Source organism: Triticum dicoccoides, chromosome 5B, assembly GCF_002162155.2.
Source record: "Triticum dicoccoides isolate Atlit2015 ecotype Zavitan chromosome 5B, WEW_v2.0, whole genome shotgun sequence".
Taxonomy (NCBI): Eukaryota; Viridiplantae; Streptophyta; class Magnoliopsida; order Poales; family Poaceae; genus Triticum; species Triticum dicoccoides.
Window position 1 is genome coordinate 376,347,204 of NC_041389.1, and position 16,354 is coordinate 376,363,557.

A 16,354-nucleotide genomic window follows, 5' to 3' on the forward strand; every position below is an offset into this window, starting at 1 on the left:
CAACCATATCGATCCTTTCACCAGCCCCACCATGTACATACGAGAAGAGTCGCACAATTAACACTTCATCATTTGCTACAAATTAAGTTCTAGTACTCGTACCTAGGCCCGGCGCCCAACGCAATCTCTAAGCATGAACATTCATAGTTGTTTATGTGTGGCCTCGCGCAGCTAGGCTTGGTTGGGAGGCTTTCGTAGTGCAACGCCTAGCATTCAGGCGCTACACTATGAAGTGCAGTGCCTTGGTGCTAGGCGTTGAACTATGAAAACTTTATGTCCGCTGCATTTACTAAGTTAATGTATAGCGCCTTTGTGTTAGGCGTTTCACATTGCAGTATAACGCCTATTTGTTAGGCGTTGCACAATCAAGTGTGGGTCCTGAGATGCCACGCTGGACAAAAGTGTAGCGCCTGTGAGTTAGGCGCTACACAGTTTATTGTAGCGCTGACGTGTCGGGCGTTACACAAAAGGGTCAGATGGATGAATAAGTTCCATCCACAGTTCATTTTGTGAATTAGTTTGGTCTCAAGGTCATTTGTGTGCATTTTGCCGGTAGCAGTGGCAAAAAAGAGTAGGCAACTATTCCTAGTTTGCTCCACAACAGCTTCAGTTCACATTTGCTACAACTTTCAGCTGGAAAAGAAAGACAAAACGGATTGAAAATCCCCCAGTTGGGGTAGTGAACCTTTTTACTGAACAACTACAATTCTACCATTTAGTAAACTACTGTATAATTAGAAAATAGTCTGAATTTTTTGCACAAACACTGTACTGTTTTATATGTTTTCCAAGAACTTGAGATAGCTCACGTACTGAACTGAGAACACCTACTTTGTGTTTCAGGAAATAAAATAGACATCCTCTGATTTTTGTGATAAAACTAGTGTGGACTTGGGAGGAGAGGCAGTGTGGATGGACAATTAACCTCTCTTTTTTCTTGCTCCTGAATGCATGCAGCTGGGAACTCGGGGCGACAGAGGTGGTCGCCGCGCGGCGGGGAGGATTGGTGCACAGCGGCTCCCTTGGTTTAGACTTTTTTTTTAGAAATGCAACAACCTTGTGTTTCAATAGTAATGCACAGCGGCTCCCTTATCGATTGTTCAGACTATCACTTAGCAATTAACAAACGAGGAGTTGCATGCCCAGTAATTCAGAACTAAGATCACCAATTTTTTGACCCTAGCCCAAGTCTGATTGCACAGAAAAATCTCATCTAAGCATGGATGGGATGAAGGGAGCACAAGGTGCAGCACGATACAGAACAAATGTGTCTCTCAGACAAACTACCAGATCTGATTTTGTGCAAAGAAGTCATACCATTGAGCAGTCTTGCCGGACGAGCTACCAGAGAGATCAAGTTGAGCGACTATGGTACCTGGCTGTTGCAAGTTCAACTTGGTGAAGATGGTGCAGCAGCAAGTTTGATTTGGTGCGACAATTTTGCTGCTCGACTTGGTGAAGAATGTACATCTGTAATGTCCAGAACAACAAATTAACCAAAATAAAACTAGTTTATGAAGGAAACAGTTCTTGAACTTTGGTTTGAGCTTTGTTTGTTGAGATTTTTGAACTCCTGCAGCACTTATACCTGAACTTGCGCGACACACTTTTTATTCAGTTGAGAGCGTCTGATATTTTTGCAGAATATGCTTCATGAATATAGGAAGGGGGGAGGCCAGACCTCGTTGTTGCATCATTGAACGGCCTCGGATGCGGCAGTGAATGGACTGTGGTGTGGTGCCTAAGTTTATCTAGTAACTCATCATTAGTCTGCAAGAAGCTCACAAGTTATACTATTTTATAGATGACCTTTCTTTGAACTCCCATGGTAGTAATACATGGACTTTTCTGACGACATGAATGTGGGTTAGTAATACATGTAGTAAATAGATTTGTCATTTACCTAGCAACTGTTGAATCTATCATTTATTTCATGGTGAAAGGAGAAGCTTGCATGCTAATTCGGTCAGCTAGGCCACAGGGTATTAGACTCATGCATTTTTACAGTATTGGGTGGAGCTAAATAAACACATAAATAAACTGTTAAGCTTCTTGCTGATCATTTGCAAGATACTTATCTCGGAGGCAATGTCATTTACCCGTAGTGTGAAACTGTTGCCTGTATTGCTGGGCAGTGCAACCTCAGTCACAATTAGCACACGCTTGATGGTTGCACGGTAGGCAATGACAAGCTACGGAAATCATGCGAGATCAAACAGAGAGGGAGATGTGTTAGATAACAACATCCATGGAAGCATACGGGGGTGACATGCACTCACCTACTTGAGTGACCGGCGGCTGAGCAAGCAGTTGTACTATCGAACGGGATGTCCTCAACCCCACGGCTCCCCCTGTAGGCTCCATTGTTTGCTGCTGAAGCCCAAGCCATGGCGTTGGAGCATGGCGCGTCCAAGACGTCGACATTGAACGGCCTGAGGTGGCGGCGATGAACTTCCTGTACGCGCGGCATCGTTGCCCCATCGGGAAGGAGGCGGAGTGGTGGCGGGGAAGCATCACCGGCTGCCAGAGGGCGGCGCATGAGATCTCCCAGCAGGATGAAGGAGGAGTACGGGGATGGCGTGGATCTGCACGATGGAGGTAGGTGGCCGGTGCAGGGGGAGGAGGAGGGCGGCACGTGGTGGAGGGAGGCGGCCGGCACCGGGGAAGGAGGAGGGCGGCGCGTGGTGGAGGTCGGCGGCCGGCGTTGGGGAAGGAGGACGGTGGCGCGTGGTGGAGGGAGGCGGCCGGGGTCGGGGAAGGCAGAGGCACTCTGGGAGGAGGGGGTAGGACCGGTGGCGCGTAGGGTGGCGGTGGGATCCGGGCGGCGGCGCGTTGGGTGGAGTTGGGATCAGGGCGGCGTGCTGGGCGGAGGTGGGTTCGGGCGGCAGCAGGAGGAAGAAAAATGGCGCGCCTCTATATAGGGCGTGAGGGTAACAGAATATTATTCTGTTACAGGTAACAGAATAGTCCAGCCATATATATATATATTAATCAACATTGCGAATATATAAAACTTGAAGACAATCCAAACATGGAGATTGTGCAATCATGACGCCAAATAAAAATCTTCAAGAAAGTGTGGTGGTGGCGTTACCCACCGTATAGGAAATATTAGACCCAGACACGGCGCACAATTATCATGGCGCTCTGAAGTCAAATTCCACATTAATGTATTCACACTCAGAGGGTAAGTCTTCATTAATTAAAGATATATGTTACTTCGTGTGTTGCACATCTAAGTCATCAACATGCATAAGCGTTAGGATGTGTGTCCATTCACAGGACATTCGAGGATTCTAAGATATTTAGCTTACACCGCAGCTTGCAAAACGTTTTCTCATCCAAGAGCTTTATGAAGATATCTGCCAATTGCTCTTCAATGTTGATGTGAATGATATCAATGTCTTCCTTCATGACATGATCTCTGAGAAAGTGATGACAAATCTCAATGTGCTTTGTCTTCGTGTGATGAACTGGATTGTTGGCAATCTTGATGGCACTTTCATTATCGCGGTAAAGTGGCACATGCTTCAAGTTGATGCCATAGTCCTTATGAGTTTTCTTCATCCAGAGAAGCTGAGCACAGCAAGATTCAGCAGCAATGTATTCAGATTCAGCAGTGGAGAGAGATACACAGTTCTGCTTCTTTGAAGACCAACGGGCCAGAGATCGTCCAAGAAAGTGACATGTGCCTGATGTAGACTTGCGATCAACCTTTTCACCAACATAATCAGCATCGGAGAATCCAACTAGATCAAACGCTGAGCCCTTTGGATACCATAATCCTAGTGTGGGGTGTGAGCCAAATATCAAAGAAGGTGATGCGATTCCTTTGGTACCGCTTGGAATCGGGCACACATGCAAACTCTAAGCATAATATCTGGCCTAGATGCACATAAATATAATAAAGAACCAATCATGGAAAGGTATACCTTTTGATCGAACTCTTTACCATTGTCGTTAGGGCCTAAATGGCTTTTGTTGTCATTGGCGTCATGAACCCTTTGCAATTTTGCATTCCAAACTTCTTCAGGCAATCTTTGAGGTATTTCTCTTGTGGTATGAAGATGCCATTTCGCTGTTGACGGATTTGAAGATAAAGAAAGAACTTCAGCTCTCCCATCATGGACATCTGATATTGCTCTTGCATCATGTGTCCAAACTCATCACTGTATTTCTTATCAGTGCAGCCGAAGATAATGTCATCCACATAGATTTGGCACACAAATAATTCACCATCGTTGGTCTTCGTGAAGAGAGTGGGATCTAGAGAACCCGGTTTGAAGCCTTTGCTCTTCAGGAAGTCTTTGAGTGTGTCATACCAAGCGCAAGGTGCTTGTTTGAGGCCATACAATGCCTTTTTAAGCTTGTATACCATATCGGGATGCTTTGGATCTTCAAAACCAGGTGGTTGAGCAATATACACTTTTTTTCGATTTTGCCGTTGAGGAACGCACTCTTCACATCCATTTGGTACAGAAGAATGTTGGTGTGGTTAGCTAGGCTAGTAGTATACAAATGGCTTCAAGCCTAGCCACAGGAGCAAAGGTTTCATCGAAGTTAATTCCTTCTACTTGTGTGTAACCTTGAGCAACGAGGCGAGCTTTGTTTCTGACAACTTGACCATGTTCATCTTGCTTGTTGCGATAGATCCATTTGGTGCCAATGATATTGTGCTTGCGAGGATTCGGATGTTTGACAAGCTCCCAGACATTATTTAGCTCAAATTGTTGAAGTTCTTCTTGCATAGCTTGAATCCATTCAGGTTCCATGAAGGCTTCATCAACTTCCTTGGGTTCAGATATAGAGACAAATACAAAGTGTTTGCAGAAGTTAGCTAGTTGCTTAGCTCTTGAACGAGTAAGAGGACCCGGTGCATTGATACTATCAATGATCTTCTCAATTTGGACTTCATTTGCAACCCGAGGATGAATTGGACGAAAATTTTGCTCAGGCTGACTGTTGTCTTCATCTTCAGCATTGGCTTCAGGATGAGCATTGTCTTCATGTTGATTAGGTGCAGAAATGATGATCTCATCTTCAGCCTGTTCCTCGATGGGTATGATTTCTCCAGTACCCATTAGCCTGATAGCTTCACCTGGTGTAGCTTCATCTAGCACATTTGGCAGGTGCTCTCTTTGCAAGCCGTTAGTCTCATCGAACCGCACATCTATAGTTTCAACCACTTTATAGTGAAAGAGGTTGAAGACTCTATAGGTGTGCGAATCCTTTCCATAACCAAGCATAAAACCTTCATGTGCTTTCGGTGAAAATTTAGAAGTGTCATGCGGATCCCTGATCCAGCACCTAGCACCAAAGACTTTGAAATAACTAACATTTGGCTTCTTACCAGTCAGAAGTTCATAAGATGTCTTCTTGAAGAACTTGTGAAGATAAACTCTGTTGATGATGTGGCATGCAGTATCAATGGCTTTAGGCCAAAATTTTCTTGGAGTCTTGTATTCATCGAGCATCATGTGTGCCATCTCAATAAGCGTTCTGTTCTTGCGCTCCACGATGCCATTCTACTAAGGTGTGTATGGAGTAGAGAACTCATGTGTGATGCCCAATGTATCAAGATAAATGTCGAGGCCAGTGTTCTTGAACTCAGTGCCATTGTCACTCCTGATGTGGTCTTGATGCCACAATTGGTCATGGCGCGATTTGCGAAGCATCTGAAGACATCATGCACCTCATTCTTATAGAGAATTATGTCACCCAAGTGTATCTTGAATAATCATCAACAATAATGAAGCCATAGAGATGTGTAGTAGTAGTAAGGGTAGAGTAGTGAGTAGGGACAAATAAGTCCATGTGAAGCAATTCAAAGGGGTGTGATGTAGTCATGATTGTCTTCGAGGGATGCTTGGCTCTAGTCATCTTCCTAGCTTCACAAGCAGCACATAGATGATCTTTCTTGAACTTGACGCCCTCGATGCCAATGATGTGCTTCTTCTTCACAAGAGTGTGTAAGTTCCTCATGCCCGCATGTCCTAGTTGTCGATGCCAGAGCCAGCACTCTGAAGCTTTTGCTAGAAGACATACGGCAAGTTGTGGTCCTGCTGAGAAATCTACCATATACAAATCACCACTTTGATAGCCTTCTAATACTAACAATTTTTCAGATTCCATTAGCACAAGACAATGATATTTTCCAAATATCACAATCATATTTAGATCACAAAGCATTGAGACGGACATTAAGTTATATCCAAGGGATTCAACAAGCATCACTTTATCCATTTGTTGATCCTTTGAGATAGCAACTCTACCTAGACCCAATACCTTGCTTTTACCAGTGTCAATGAATGTGATGTGGCTTTTAGTAGATGGACGTAGGGTTGAATCCATGAGAATACTTCGATCACCAATCATGTGGTTAGTGTAGCCGCTGTCCATGATCCATTCAGTGGCTTTTGGAGTCGTACCCTACAGGCAGTTAGCTGGATATGCTTCACCAAGAGTATTGTGAAGCAGAAGCATGTAGCGAACAAGCATATTATCAAAGTTGAGATTCTGGTTGGGCATGATAGGATGCTCGTCAAGAAATCCTAGGACGAAATACATGGTAAGACCATTCTGGCACTTTATCTTGCATCCCACAAGATGTTTTAGGTCCCCAGCATTGGCGTCAGAAGTCTTTGACTTCCGGCTAGAGACCTTTCCCTGCAAGAGAAGTTAATTCTTATTAACCACCCACATCTTCAATGGTGGCTTAGAAGCAATAAGTCTAAGTGTAGCATCTGAGAACTTTGTCTTGGGAGCCCTAGCAAATAGCTTTGCAGGAGGTGAATAATACTTATATGAATATGCAGAAAAGTTCTTAGTTTTGTGAACATAGCGGTTACAAGAAACACGCTCATATTCATTAGTCTGATGATGGTTTTCCTGTAAAACATTGGCGTTAGGGTGACCATGTGTGGTCCTCTGTTTGTATGAAGCCTTTGGGCCATATGATGCCTTTGGTCTAGGGTTTGTCTTCTTCCCTAGTGGTGTCATGATGACATTCACGGGAAGCTTCTCAAGACAACTTTTGGGCACCTAGATCTTCTTCAAGGGTGTCCCATTCCTGCAGTTAGTACCAATATACCTGGCAAACACTTCACCATTCTGATTCTTAAACAGTTTATAATTGGCGTTAAAGGATTCATCAATGACAATGGGGTTAGCACAAGTGAAGCCAGATAAGGTGGATGGGTCCACTGAAGGGTCCTTAGTAGCAACCCAAGTGGTTTTGGGGTACTGCTCAGGCTCCCAATAAGAACCATCAACATTCATTTTCCTCTCGAACCCAACACCCTCTTTCCTAGGGTTTTGCTTCAGAATCTATTTCTTGAGGACATCGCACAGAGTCTGATGCCCTTTAGGGCTTTTGTACATGCCTATTTCAAGAAATTTCTTCAACCTAGCATTCTCGTCAGCAATAGTAGTGGCATCCTCAGTAGAGGGGTTAGTTACCACATCAGCAGTTGAAGATATTGCAACATCAGAGGCAATAGAACATTCAATAACAGAGACGGAATTATCACGCTCAAGACATTTTAAACATGGTGGAACAAATTCTTCCTGAGTAGAACTGATCTGTTGAGCGAGTAGTGAATCATTCTCTTTTTGAAGATCTTCATGAGACGCTCTCAGTTTCTCAAGATCTTGCTTCCTTTGAAGATAATCGTAGGAAAGCTTCTCATGAGAGGCTGAGAGAGTTTCATGACGACTCTCAAGTTCCTCGTACTTAACACAAAGATTTTTAATGTCTTCGGTTAAGGACTGAGTTCAATTCATTTCCGCGTCCAACAGGTTATCGCTTTTATTTAGCAGCTTTTGAATATGTTCCATAGCAGTTTGTTGTTCAGTTGTAATTTATGCAAGTGTCTTATAGCTAGGTTTGGATTGACATTCAGAGTCATCTTCACTGGAGGTTTGGAAGTAAGCATTATGTGAGTTTACCTTGGCACCTCGTGCCATGAAGCAGTAGGTTGGAGCAGAGTCATCCTCATCATCAGCTTCAGCTTCGGCGGTGTGACCATTGTCTTCAGTGTTGAAGATGGACTTGGCGACGAATACCGAAGTAAGAGCCAGGCTTGCCACGCCTGAATCAGACTCCTCCTGAGACTCCACCTCCGCCTCCTCAGAAGCATACTCCTCCTCTGAATCCATCTCCTTGCCAATAAATGCACGAGCCTTGCCTGATGAGGTCTTATTGTGACACGGAGACTTTGATGAAGACTTTGAAGAAGACTTTGATGATTTCTTCTTCTTATTGTCATCAGAATCATATTCCTTGCTCTTCTTCTTCTTCTTCTTTGATTCCTTGTCCCATTGAGGACACTCAGAGATGTAGTGGCCTGTCTTCTTGCATTTGTGGCATGTTCTCTTCTTGTAGTCACGAGATGAAGCCTCATCATTCTTTGAGGTGGATCTTGAAGACTTGCTCAAGCGATTCTTCTTGGAGAACTTCTGGAACTTCCTCACGAGCATTGAAAGCTCTTTGCCAATGTCTTCAGGATCACCAGAACTGCAGTCAGATTCTTCTTCAGATGAGGAAACGACCTTAGCCTTCAAAGCACAGGATCGGCCATAGTTGGGACCATAGATATCTCTTTTCTCAGATAGCTGGAACTCATGTGTGTTGAGCCTCTCAAATATGTCAGATGGATCGAGATCTTTGAAGTCAGGACGCTCTTGTACCATCAGGGCCAAGGTGTTGAAGGAGTTGTCAAGTGATCTCAGAAGCTTCTTCACTATTTCATGCTTGGTGATCTCATGGGCACCAAGAGCGCGAAGCTCATTTGTGATATCAGTGAGGCGATCGAACGTGAGCTGGACATTCTCATTGTCATTCCTCTTGAAGCGGTTGAAGAGATTGTGAAGAACATCAATCCTTGAGTCTCTCTGAGTTGAGACACCTTCGTTGACCTTGGATAGACAGTCCCAGACCAGCTTCGCAGTTTCCAGTGCACTCACACGGCCATACTGCCCTTTGGTCAGATGACCACAGATGATGTTCTTGGCAGTTGAGTCCAGTTGCGTGAACCTCTTGACATCAGCAGCGGTGACGCCTTCACCAACCTTGGGAACGCATGTCTTGACGACATACCAGAGGTCAATGTTAATGGCTTCAAGATGCATGCGCATCTTATTCTTCTAGTAGGGGTAATCAGTGCCATCGAAGACTGGGCACGTAGTGGAGACCTTGATTATCCCTGCAGTCGACATAGCTAAAACTCCAGGTGGTTAAACTGAAACACACAGAACAAGGGAGCACCTTGCTCTGATACTAATTGAAAGTGCTAGTTATCGACTAGAGGGGGGTGAATAGGCGATTTTTATGAAAGTCTTCAAAACACGAGTGCTTTGAAGACAAACAGGTAATATGAACCTATATGATATGCAACGGAATGTAAACTACACCAGGCAAGCAATAGTCAAGCAAGCAATACAGTGAAAGCACGAAGACTAACAGCAGCTAGGTAGAAAGGATTAGAATGGAAGACAGTATGAAGCCAGACAGTTACAAGTCTTCACACGGTGAAGTCAAATAGATCGGGCAGGCAAGCAATGACTTCATGAAGACAAACTAAAAAGTGAGGAGGGTAGGGGATAGAACCAGTTGCTTGGTGAAGACAGGGATTTGGTAGCCCAGTTCTAGTTGTTGTGACAACTGTACGTCTGGTTAGGGAGGCTGAGATTGAACTCAGAAGACTGTGTCTTCACCTTATTCCCCTAGAGCTAAGGACACTTAGTCCTCGCCCTATCACTCAGGTAAGTCTTCAAGGTAGACTTCCAAACCTTCACAGACTCCATTCACGGGCAATCCACAATGACTATTGGATCCTCAGATCGTGACGCCTAACCGGCTGGAGGATGCACAGTCCTCAAGTGTAACAAGTCTTCAGGTCACGCGGACAGAAAGACTTTAGTGATGCCTAACACTCTTTGGCTATGGGTGTTTTGGGCTTTGTCCTCGCAAGGATCTCTCTCTCAAAAGCCTCGGAGGTGGATTGCTCTCAAACGACGAAAGTCATGCACTAACTCTGAGCAGCCACCAATTTATGGTGTAGGGATGGGCTATTTATAGCCAAGTGGCAACCCGACCTCATATGTCCAAAATGACCCTGGGTCACTAAGGAACCAACACGTGTCCAACAGTCGGATTTCAAACACACGTGGCAGCTTGGCTTGGGCTACAAGCAAAGCTGACTCATCCAGCTCTGGATAAGATTTGCTCTCATTGTCTTCGCTCGAAGACATAGGATTTGGTTGAGCATCACTTCAGTCATCTGACTTTGTTTACTTGGACCCCACTTAAGAGTATGGTGGTTCCTATGACTCAAGAAGGAAGAAAAGGAAACTACGAAAGAAACTATGTCTTCGCACTCCATAGTCTTCAAGTGAATGTCTTCATCGTCATTATCTTCAACGTGAATGTCTTCACGAACCACCATTGTCTTCACACATTTTTAGGGGTCATCTCTGGTAAGTAAACCAAATCAATGAGGGACTACTACATGTGTTATCCTGCAATTCTCACAAACACAATAGTCTCTCAACCACGTTTGTCGTCAATACTCCAAAACCAACTAGGGGTGGCACTAGATGCACTTACACTTATGCCCAGCGCTCTAGGGTTAACAGCTTGTATTAGGTCACCTTAGTCTGGAGGCGGGCGGCTACTGCAGGCGACAAGTATGGATTGGAAGTGGAAGAGGGAGAGGAGGGGGCAACAGCGACACAGATGGGAGGAAGAGGAGTGCAATGGGGCCGGATCTAGGGTTGCCTCGTCGTCCAGCTTACATAGCCAAATTTGGTTCCTTAGTGCAGCACCATGAATGCATCTACACCGAACCGGACAAGACACTCATCAAAGTTATAAGTCTTTATGCGGGCTCCGCCTGACATGGCGGACATGTACGTACGCGCCGGGAGCCCCATATCCATCCCGCATATGGGTTGGGTTTGCAGGGCAACAGACAACCCGGGCGTATAGAGCTAGTTTGAGGGGTCCGGTTGGGTGGCAATTTCATGAACGGGCAATCCGTCTGGGTGTATTGGGGGGATTTGAAGGGTCCAGTTGTAGATGCTCTTAGGAAGTAGGAAGAATAGCAACATAAAATTATTCCGACAAAAGACAAGCATGAACCATGTTACCATCATAGAATTGTCCGACCAAGCACGAACCCAAATAAATATGGAAGTGTCTCAAACTCGGCCAGATAGGATATAGTTTGGTCTGATTTACATGACATCAGCTGACATCATGTATTGTTGTTGTGACGCGTTTTCAGCTTGTCTATAGGCTCGGGCTAGTTTAGTGTCTATAGGCTAGTTGTTGGTTGGAATTGTGTAGTTTTTCTATTGGATTGGTCGCTACGCTACTTTTTTGTCTGAGTCGCCCATCTCCTTTTATTGTTGTGTCTATGTGCTGCAGGCAAACAAAAGAAAAAAGAAACTCACTAGATGGGCTTGTCACGTGATTTTGGACTGAAAAAAGAAGATCCATTAAGAAGCCAAATTGACCGAGTAGTAACAATAGTTAAAAAGAGAAACAAAAGAAATTGAAAAGGTGCAGACTGACTTGAAACGTGTACTTGCAACCTCATTTGAAAACATATACTCCCTCCGTTCCAAAATAGATGACCCAACTTTATACTAAAATTAGTATAAATTTGGGTCATCTATTTTGGAACGGAGGGGGTAGTTGTGAACCCATTTGAAACTTGTAGTTGCGTCCTAATTTAAAAACTTGCAGTTAGGACCCCACTTAAAAACTTTGAGTTGCCACCCATTTGAAAACTTGCAATTGCTACTTCACTGAAATACTTGCACTTACGCCCTCACTCGAAAACTTGAATTTACAACCCATTTAAAAACTTCTGGTTATGACCCCCACTTAGAAACTTGCAGTTGGGACCCATTTGAAAACTAGCAGTTGCAACCTCACTTACAAACTTGCAGTTGTGACCCAATTTAAAAACTTGTGGCTGCCGACCTGACTTGAAAAGTTGCAGTCACTATCCCACTTAAATCGGCTGCGACCCGACTTGAAAACTTGCAGCCGGTACCCCACTTTAAAAATTGCGGTTTGCAGTTATTACCCCACTTGAAAACTTGCAGGTACGACTTCACTTGAAAAATTGCAGTTTGCAGTTGCGGCCCAATTGAGTCTTTTTTAAAACTTACAGTGTGGCCCAATTTAAAAATAAATAAAAACTTACAATTGCAACCCATTGTGATCAGTTTGATATTGCAGCCCAACTTGAAAAGTTGCAGTTGTGAACCCGCTTAAAAACTTGCAGTTACGACTTGAAAAACACTTTGGCCACATAATTTTTTTGACTATGTAAGCTTAATTGCTGATAGGAACTTCACGTGCCAACCAAATAAAATAGAAAAATAAATAAATGTAATGAAATGAATGGATAGAAAAAATAACTAAGAAACAATGCATGGAAAAAGAACAAAATCACTTGAAAATAAAATTATTAATAATAATAGAAATAACAAAGCAAACAATGAAAAGAAAAATAGAAACGGTGTGGAAAAAGCAAAAATGAAAACGCAAGTTCTTTTTAGTAAATGACCCTCACGTAGAAACAACCAGATCAAAAGAAAAAAAATCAGCGACATAGCACATAACCCAACAAGCATCGAGAGAAACAGATAAAGTCGTGGAGGTGAAGATATAAGAAAAACTCAGCTCGACACAAAAGAAAACTAGCAAGTCCAAATAAATATGCTTTATCAATTTAATACTCTTATATGTACGAAGAGACTCCCCGCATAGGGAACACGCTGAAAGAGTCTCATTTCACTTCTCCACTTACAACACAAACTGATCTCGCCAACAGCTCGCTGTTAATGTCAACATGCGAAGTCTATCTACATTCATCAGCGAAAGATTCAGGATAGCCAGAACACAGTGCCAGAATGACTGCTTCATTCCAAGATATCAACAACTGCAGCTCATAGGTAGCCAGGAAGGGTTGTCGTCCGCCAATCTCTTTTGAGATTACTCACCGACCTTGAGCAATGAGAAGGAACTGAGGCAATTTCTTTGTGATTACCCGCCGACCTTGAGCAACAAGGCGGCACTGAAAAAGGCGGCAGCACATTCAGAATGTCAGTGATTCAATTACGAATCTGAATAACTCAAATTCAAATTGCATCGACTTGGGAGTGCTTCAGTAATGTCACAAAGTGTTCTTTAAAGTGGGAAGAAGACAATCAAAATTGATAACAAAACGAAGTTCAAAAGAGAACAACAAACCTGACATAGTGACATTCCCTCAGTCTTCATGCTAATCCAGTTTCAGCTTTCTTAATTTCAAATATAAGTTCCGTCCAAAACGAGATAACAAACTTTTCTGCAGAATCATCCATAAGAGATACAAGGGCCTCCAACATTCTAGGTGCATCTACATGCTCTTTGGTTGATGCAATAACATACTCAACAAACTCTGCTATTTCCTCGCCGAAAACTTCAATCGACTTCTCTGAAACCCAATGCCTCATTCTCTCATGCAATCCATGCTGCAAGAAAAAAAGTGTATTTGATGGTATAAGAATGAGATGGGAGTTCATATTTAAAACACAGTCTGCAAGGCAACAAATTGACTGGTTCTCATTTCGAGTTTGCCTAATTCAGACATCTTTTTCAAGTATGGAAATTTAAAATGGAAAAAGGTAGATAATTCTGTTTCACCTTATCATAAATTGCCCAATTAACATCATAAGCAAATAGTTCTTCCTTCGTCTTAGGGATAGCAGCAAGCAACTGTTCTGCATCCAAAGTTTCCTTGTTCCCTAACTTGGATGTAGCTTGCAATTCAGAATTCCCCTTTTCTCCTGGGGCACTGCTGTTCAGCTTATCTGAGACTAGCACTTGTACAGATACAATGCCCTTACCTTCACCATTGCTCTTATGAAACCCATCTACTGTCCAACGAAGCAAGACCAAAGTCAACTTCAAGGTAGCTACACTATGGAGAAGGTATTGTAAATTAAGAAACGAAAAATACACTCACTTTCCCTGCGCTGACGTTTCCTCTCGTGTTCAATTGTAGATTCAGGCTCCATGGGAACATACATTGATGATATTGCATCAATTTGCAGAGAAGGCTTTCCAGCTGAAATCACTTCTTTATCTTTCCAACCTTGCAAACAAACAACTTTACTTTCCCCTAAATGTTCCTCTTTTTCACGTTGTCTCTTGCTTGTCCTTTCCTCCAGTGCACCACTCCTTGTATGACCATCGCCTTTCTCATCACTCATGCTTGTAGATGCCTGAACAGACTGAATTGGTGAACCCGGAAATTTACACCTCATTCTCTCTTCAACCATACTGTGTATCGTTTGCATAGCAGCCATATCAGTTTCATTGGCCTTCTCTTCTGTAGTATTCTCACAGTATTTCTGAAGGTGCTGTCTCGTGGCTTCATTGACATTAACCTGTTTAAACCCAAAAATAAGCATGGATCAGAACAGAATAAGCATTTCACAAGATTGAACCCCGGGGTGTGCAGACGGAAGCTTTACTTTTCTAATGTTCAGGCAAAAATTTGCAAAAGAAATTGAAAAGGTTTATTTTTTTCAAATGCAGGTTCTCCTACGCCATTAGCTTTATACAAAAATATTCCAAAGGTGGCCAATTCCTCATTAAGAAAGAAGAGCATAGAAATATTAATGCTTGTAATGAAAGCTGCAAAGTCACAGTTGATTTCTAAGCACGATAACATCAACGGAAGCAACTTTACAAGGATAACTTCCTTTTATAGACAACCCACTGTAATCAATAAAATACTAAGATGATTTCTCAAATATTATCAGAACTTTGAATATTATATGATTTACACTACAAATGTTTTAAACAACAATGCGGAAGAATAGAGATCATTATTAGTTCTGTCAAGCCAATAAACCATCATTCACTATTAATTAATTAATTTAGTCTAACAAAACTTTCCACCGATGCCACTAGTTTCAAAGCAAATTCAGTTTTTAAGACCTTCTAAGAGCACTATCATTCCCGTTAGGTCCAATTACGCACATGCCACCCCGCCATCCATTTAACAACTAGCGCGACATGAAATAATCAAAATACCCTTAGGTCCCCACATGGCAGAGCCATCTCTCCACTCACTGGTGCATGGTCCCCACTACTCCACCCGAATTCCCCAAGTCATCATGGCTCACAATGGCAGAGCCACCTCTAGGTGACCCAAGGCGGCTACCCAGGCTTGACCCACAAGCCTCTATTGAAAAGACATGCGTATTAGAGCTTGGTAATGATGATTTTATAGGCAGATTTTCATTGACCTAGAAGCAGTTAGGCTTTGCCCAAGCTCCCGCGACTGGCTGGCTCCGCCACTGATCACATGGATGTGGGACTATTCACCCAATTCAATTGTTGAATTTATACTGATGTTAGCACAATATTTTTCAAAATGATGTAAATCCACAAGAGATATGTGATGTACTACAAAAATCATAAAATAAATTGCCAATTCAATAATAACATATCTAACTAGGGCCAACTCCTTTCCAAGAAATCATACATCTTAGTCTGTACATTTATCTATGGATGTTGCAAGCATAAATGACATGTAGACCAGTACATACCAACAGCTCTTGACCATCAATTCTTAGTTTGTTGAGCAACCGCCATGCACGAAGACTGCCTTCGGCAGATTCAAAATCACAAAAGCCAAACCCAGTAGGAGTTCCATCAATTGGATTTGTGACTGGATTCCAACTTTTTACAATTCCACAGACCTGTAGCAAAAATAAGGCACATATACACATCACTATCTACTCCATTATTCCAAAGCATATGTCATCTAATGCTTCACAGCTTTTCCTTTTATAAACTCCAATTAACTAGCTTTTATCTATAATAAATATTATGTAACATGCTTTGCCAGAATCTAATAGGTCGATACAATCTTAAGAGATCAACTTATGAGCTAGGTTGTAAGTACTATAAGTTCACAAGAGGCAAATTTAACAATATACCTGAAGAAGAGAAAGAACAAAATCATTGTCCACTGTTGATGCAATCTTGCCAACATATACTTTAAATTGTGGCTCATTAACTGGAGGAACAGGTGCGATATGAGGTCTAGTCACAGCTCCAGGACCAAAATCAGTAGCTGGAGGAACAGGTGTCATAGGTGGTCTAGTCACGGCTCCATGACCAAAGACGTTAGCTGGAGGAACAGGTGCAATAGGTGGTCTAGTCACAGCTCCATGACCAAAAACGTTAGCTGGAGGAACAGGCGCGATAGGTGGTCTAGTCACAGCTCCAGGACCAAAAACGTTAGCTGAAGGAACAGGCGCGATAGGTGGTCTAGTCACA

At 43.0% G+C, this 16,354-nt stretch overlaps 1 protein-coding gene across 1 annotated transcript in view; it reads right to left on the minus strand.

The window, feature by feature from the left end:
- Window positions 1–12,711: 12,711 nt before the first annotated feature.
- LOC119309257 overlaps window positions 12,712–16,354 on the minus strand; it is a 6,033-nt gene continuing 2,390 nt past the window's right edge. Inside the window, exons 3-8 of the mRNA XM_037585288.1 lie at window positions 16,012–16,354; window positions 15,619–15,771; window positions 14,025–14,448; window positions 13,703–13,935; window positions 13,268–13,530; window positions 12,712–13,091 (exon numbers count right to left, since the gene is read on the minus strand). Coding sequence (XP_037441185.1) covers window positions 13,294–13,530; window positions 13,703–13,935; window positions 14,025–14,448; window positions 15,619–15,771; window positions 16,012–16,354 — 1,390 coding nt within the window. The 3' untranslated portion in view covers window positions 12,712–13,091; window positions 13,268–13,293. The remainder of the gene's footprint in view (window positions 13,092–13,267; window positions 13,531–13,702; window positions 13,936–14,024; window positions 14,449–15,618; window positions 15,772–16,011) is intronic.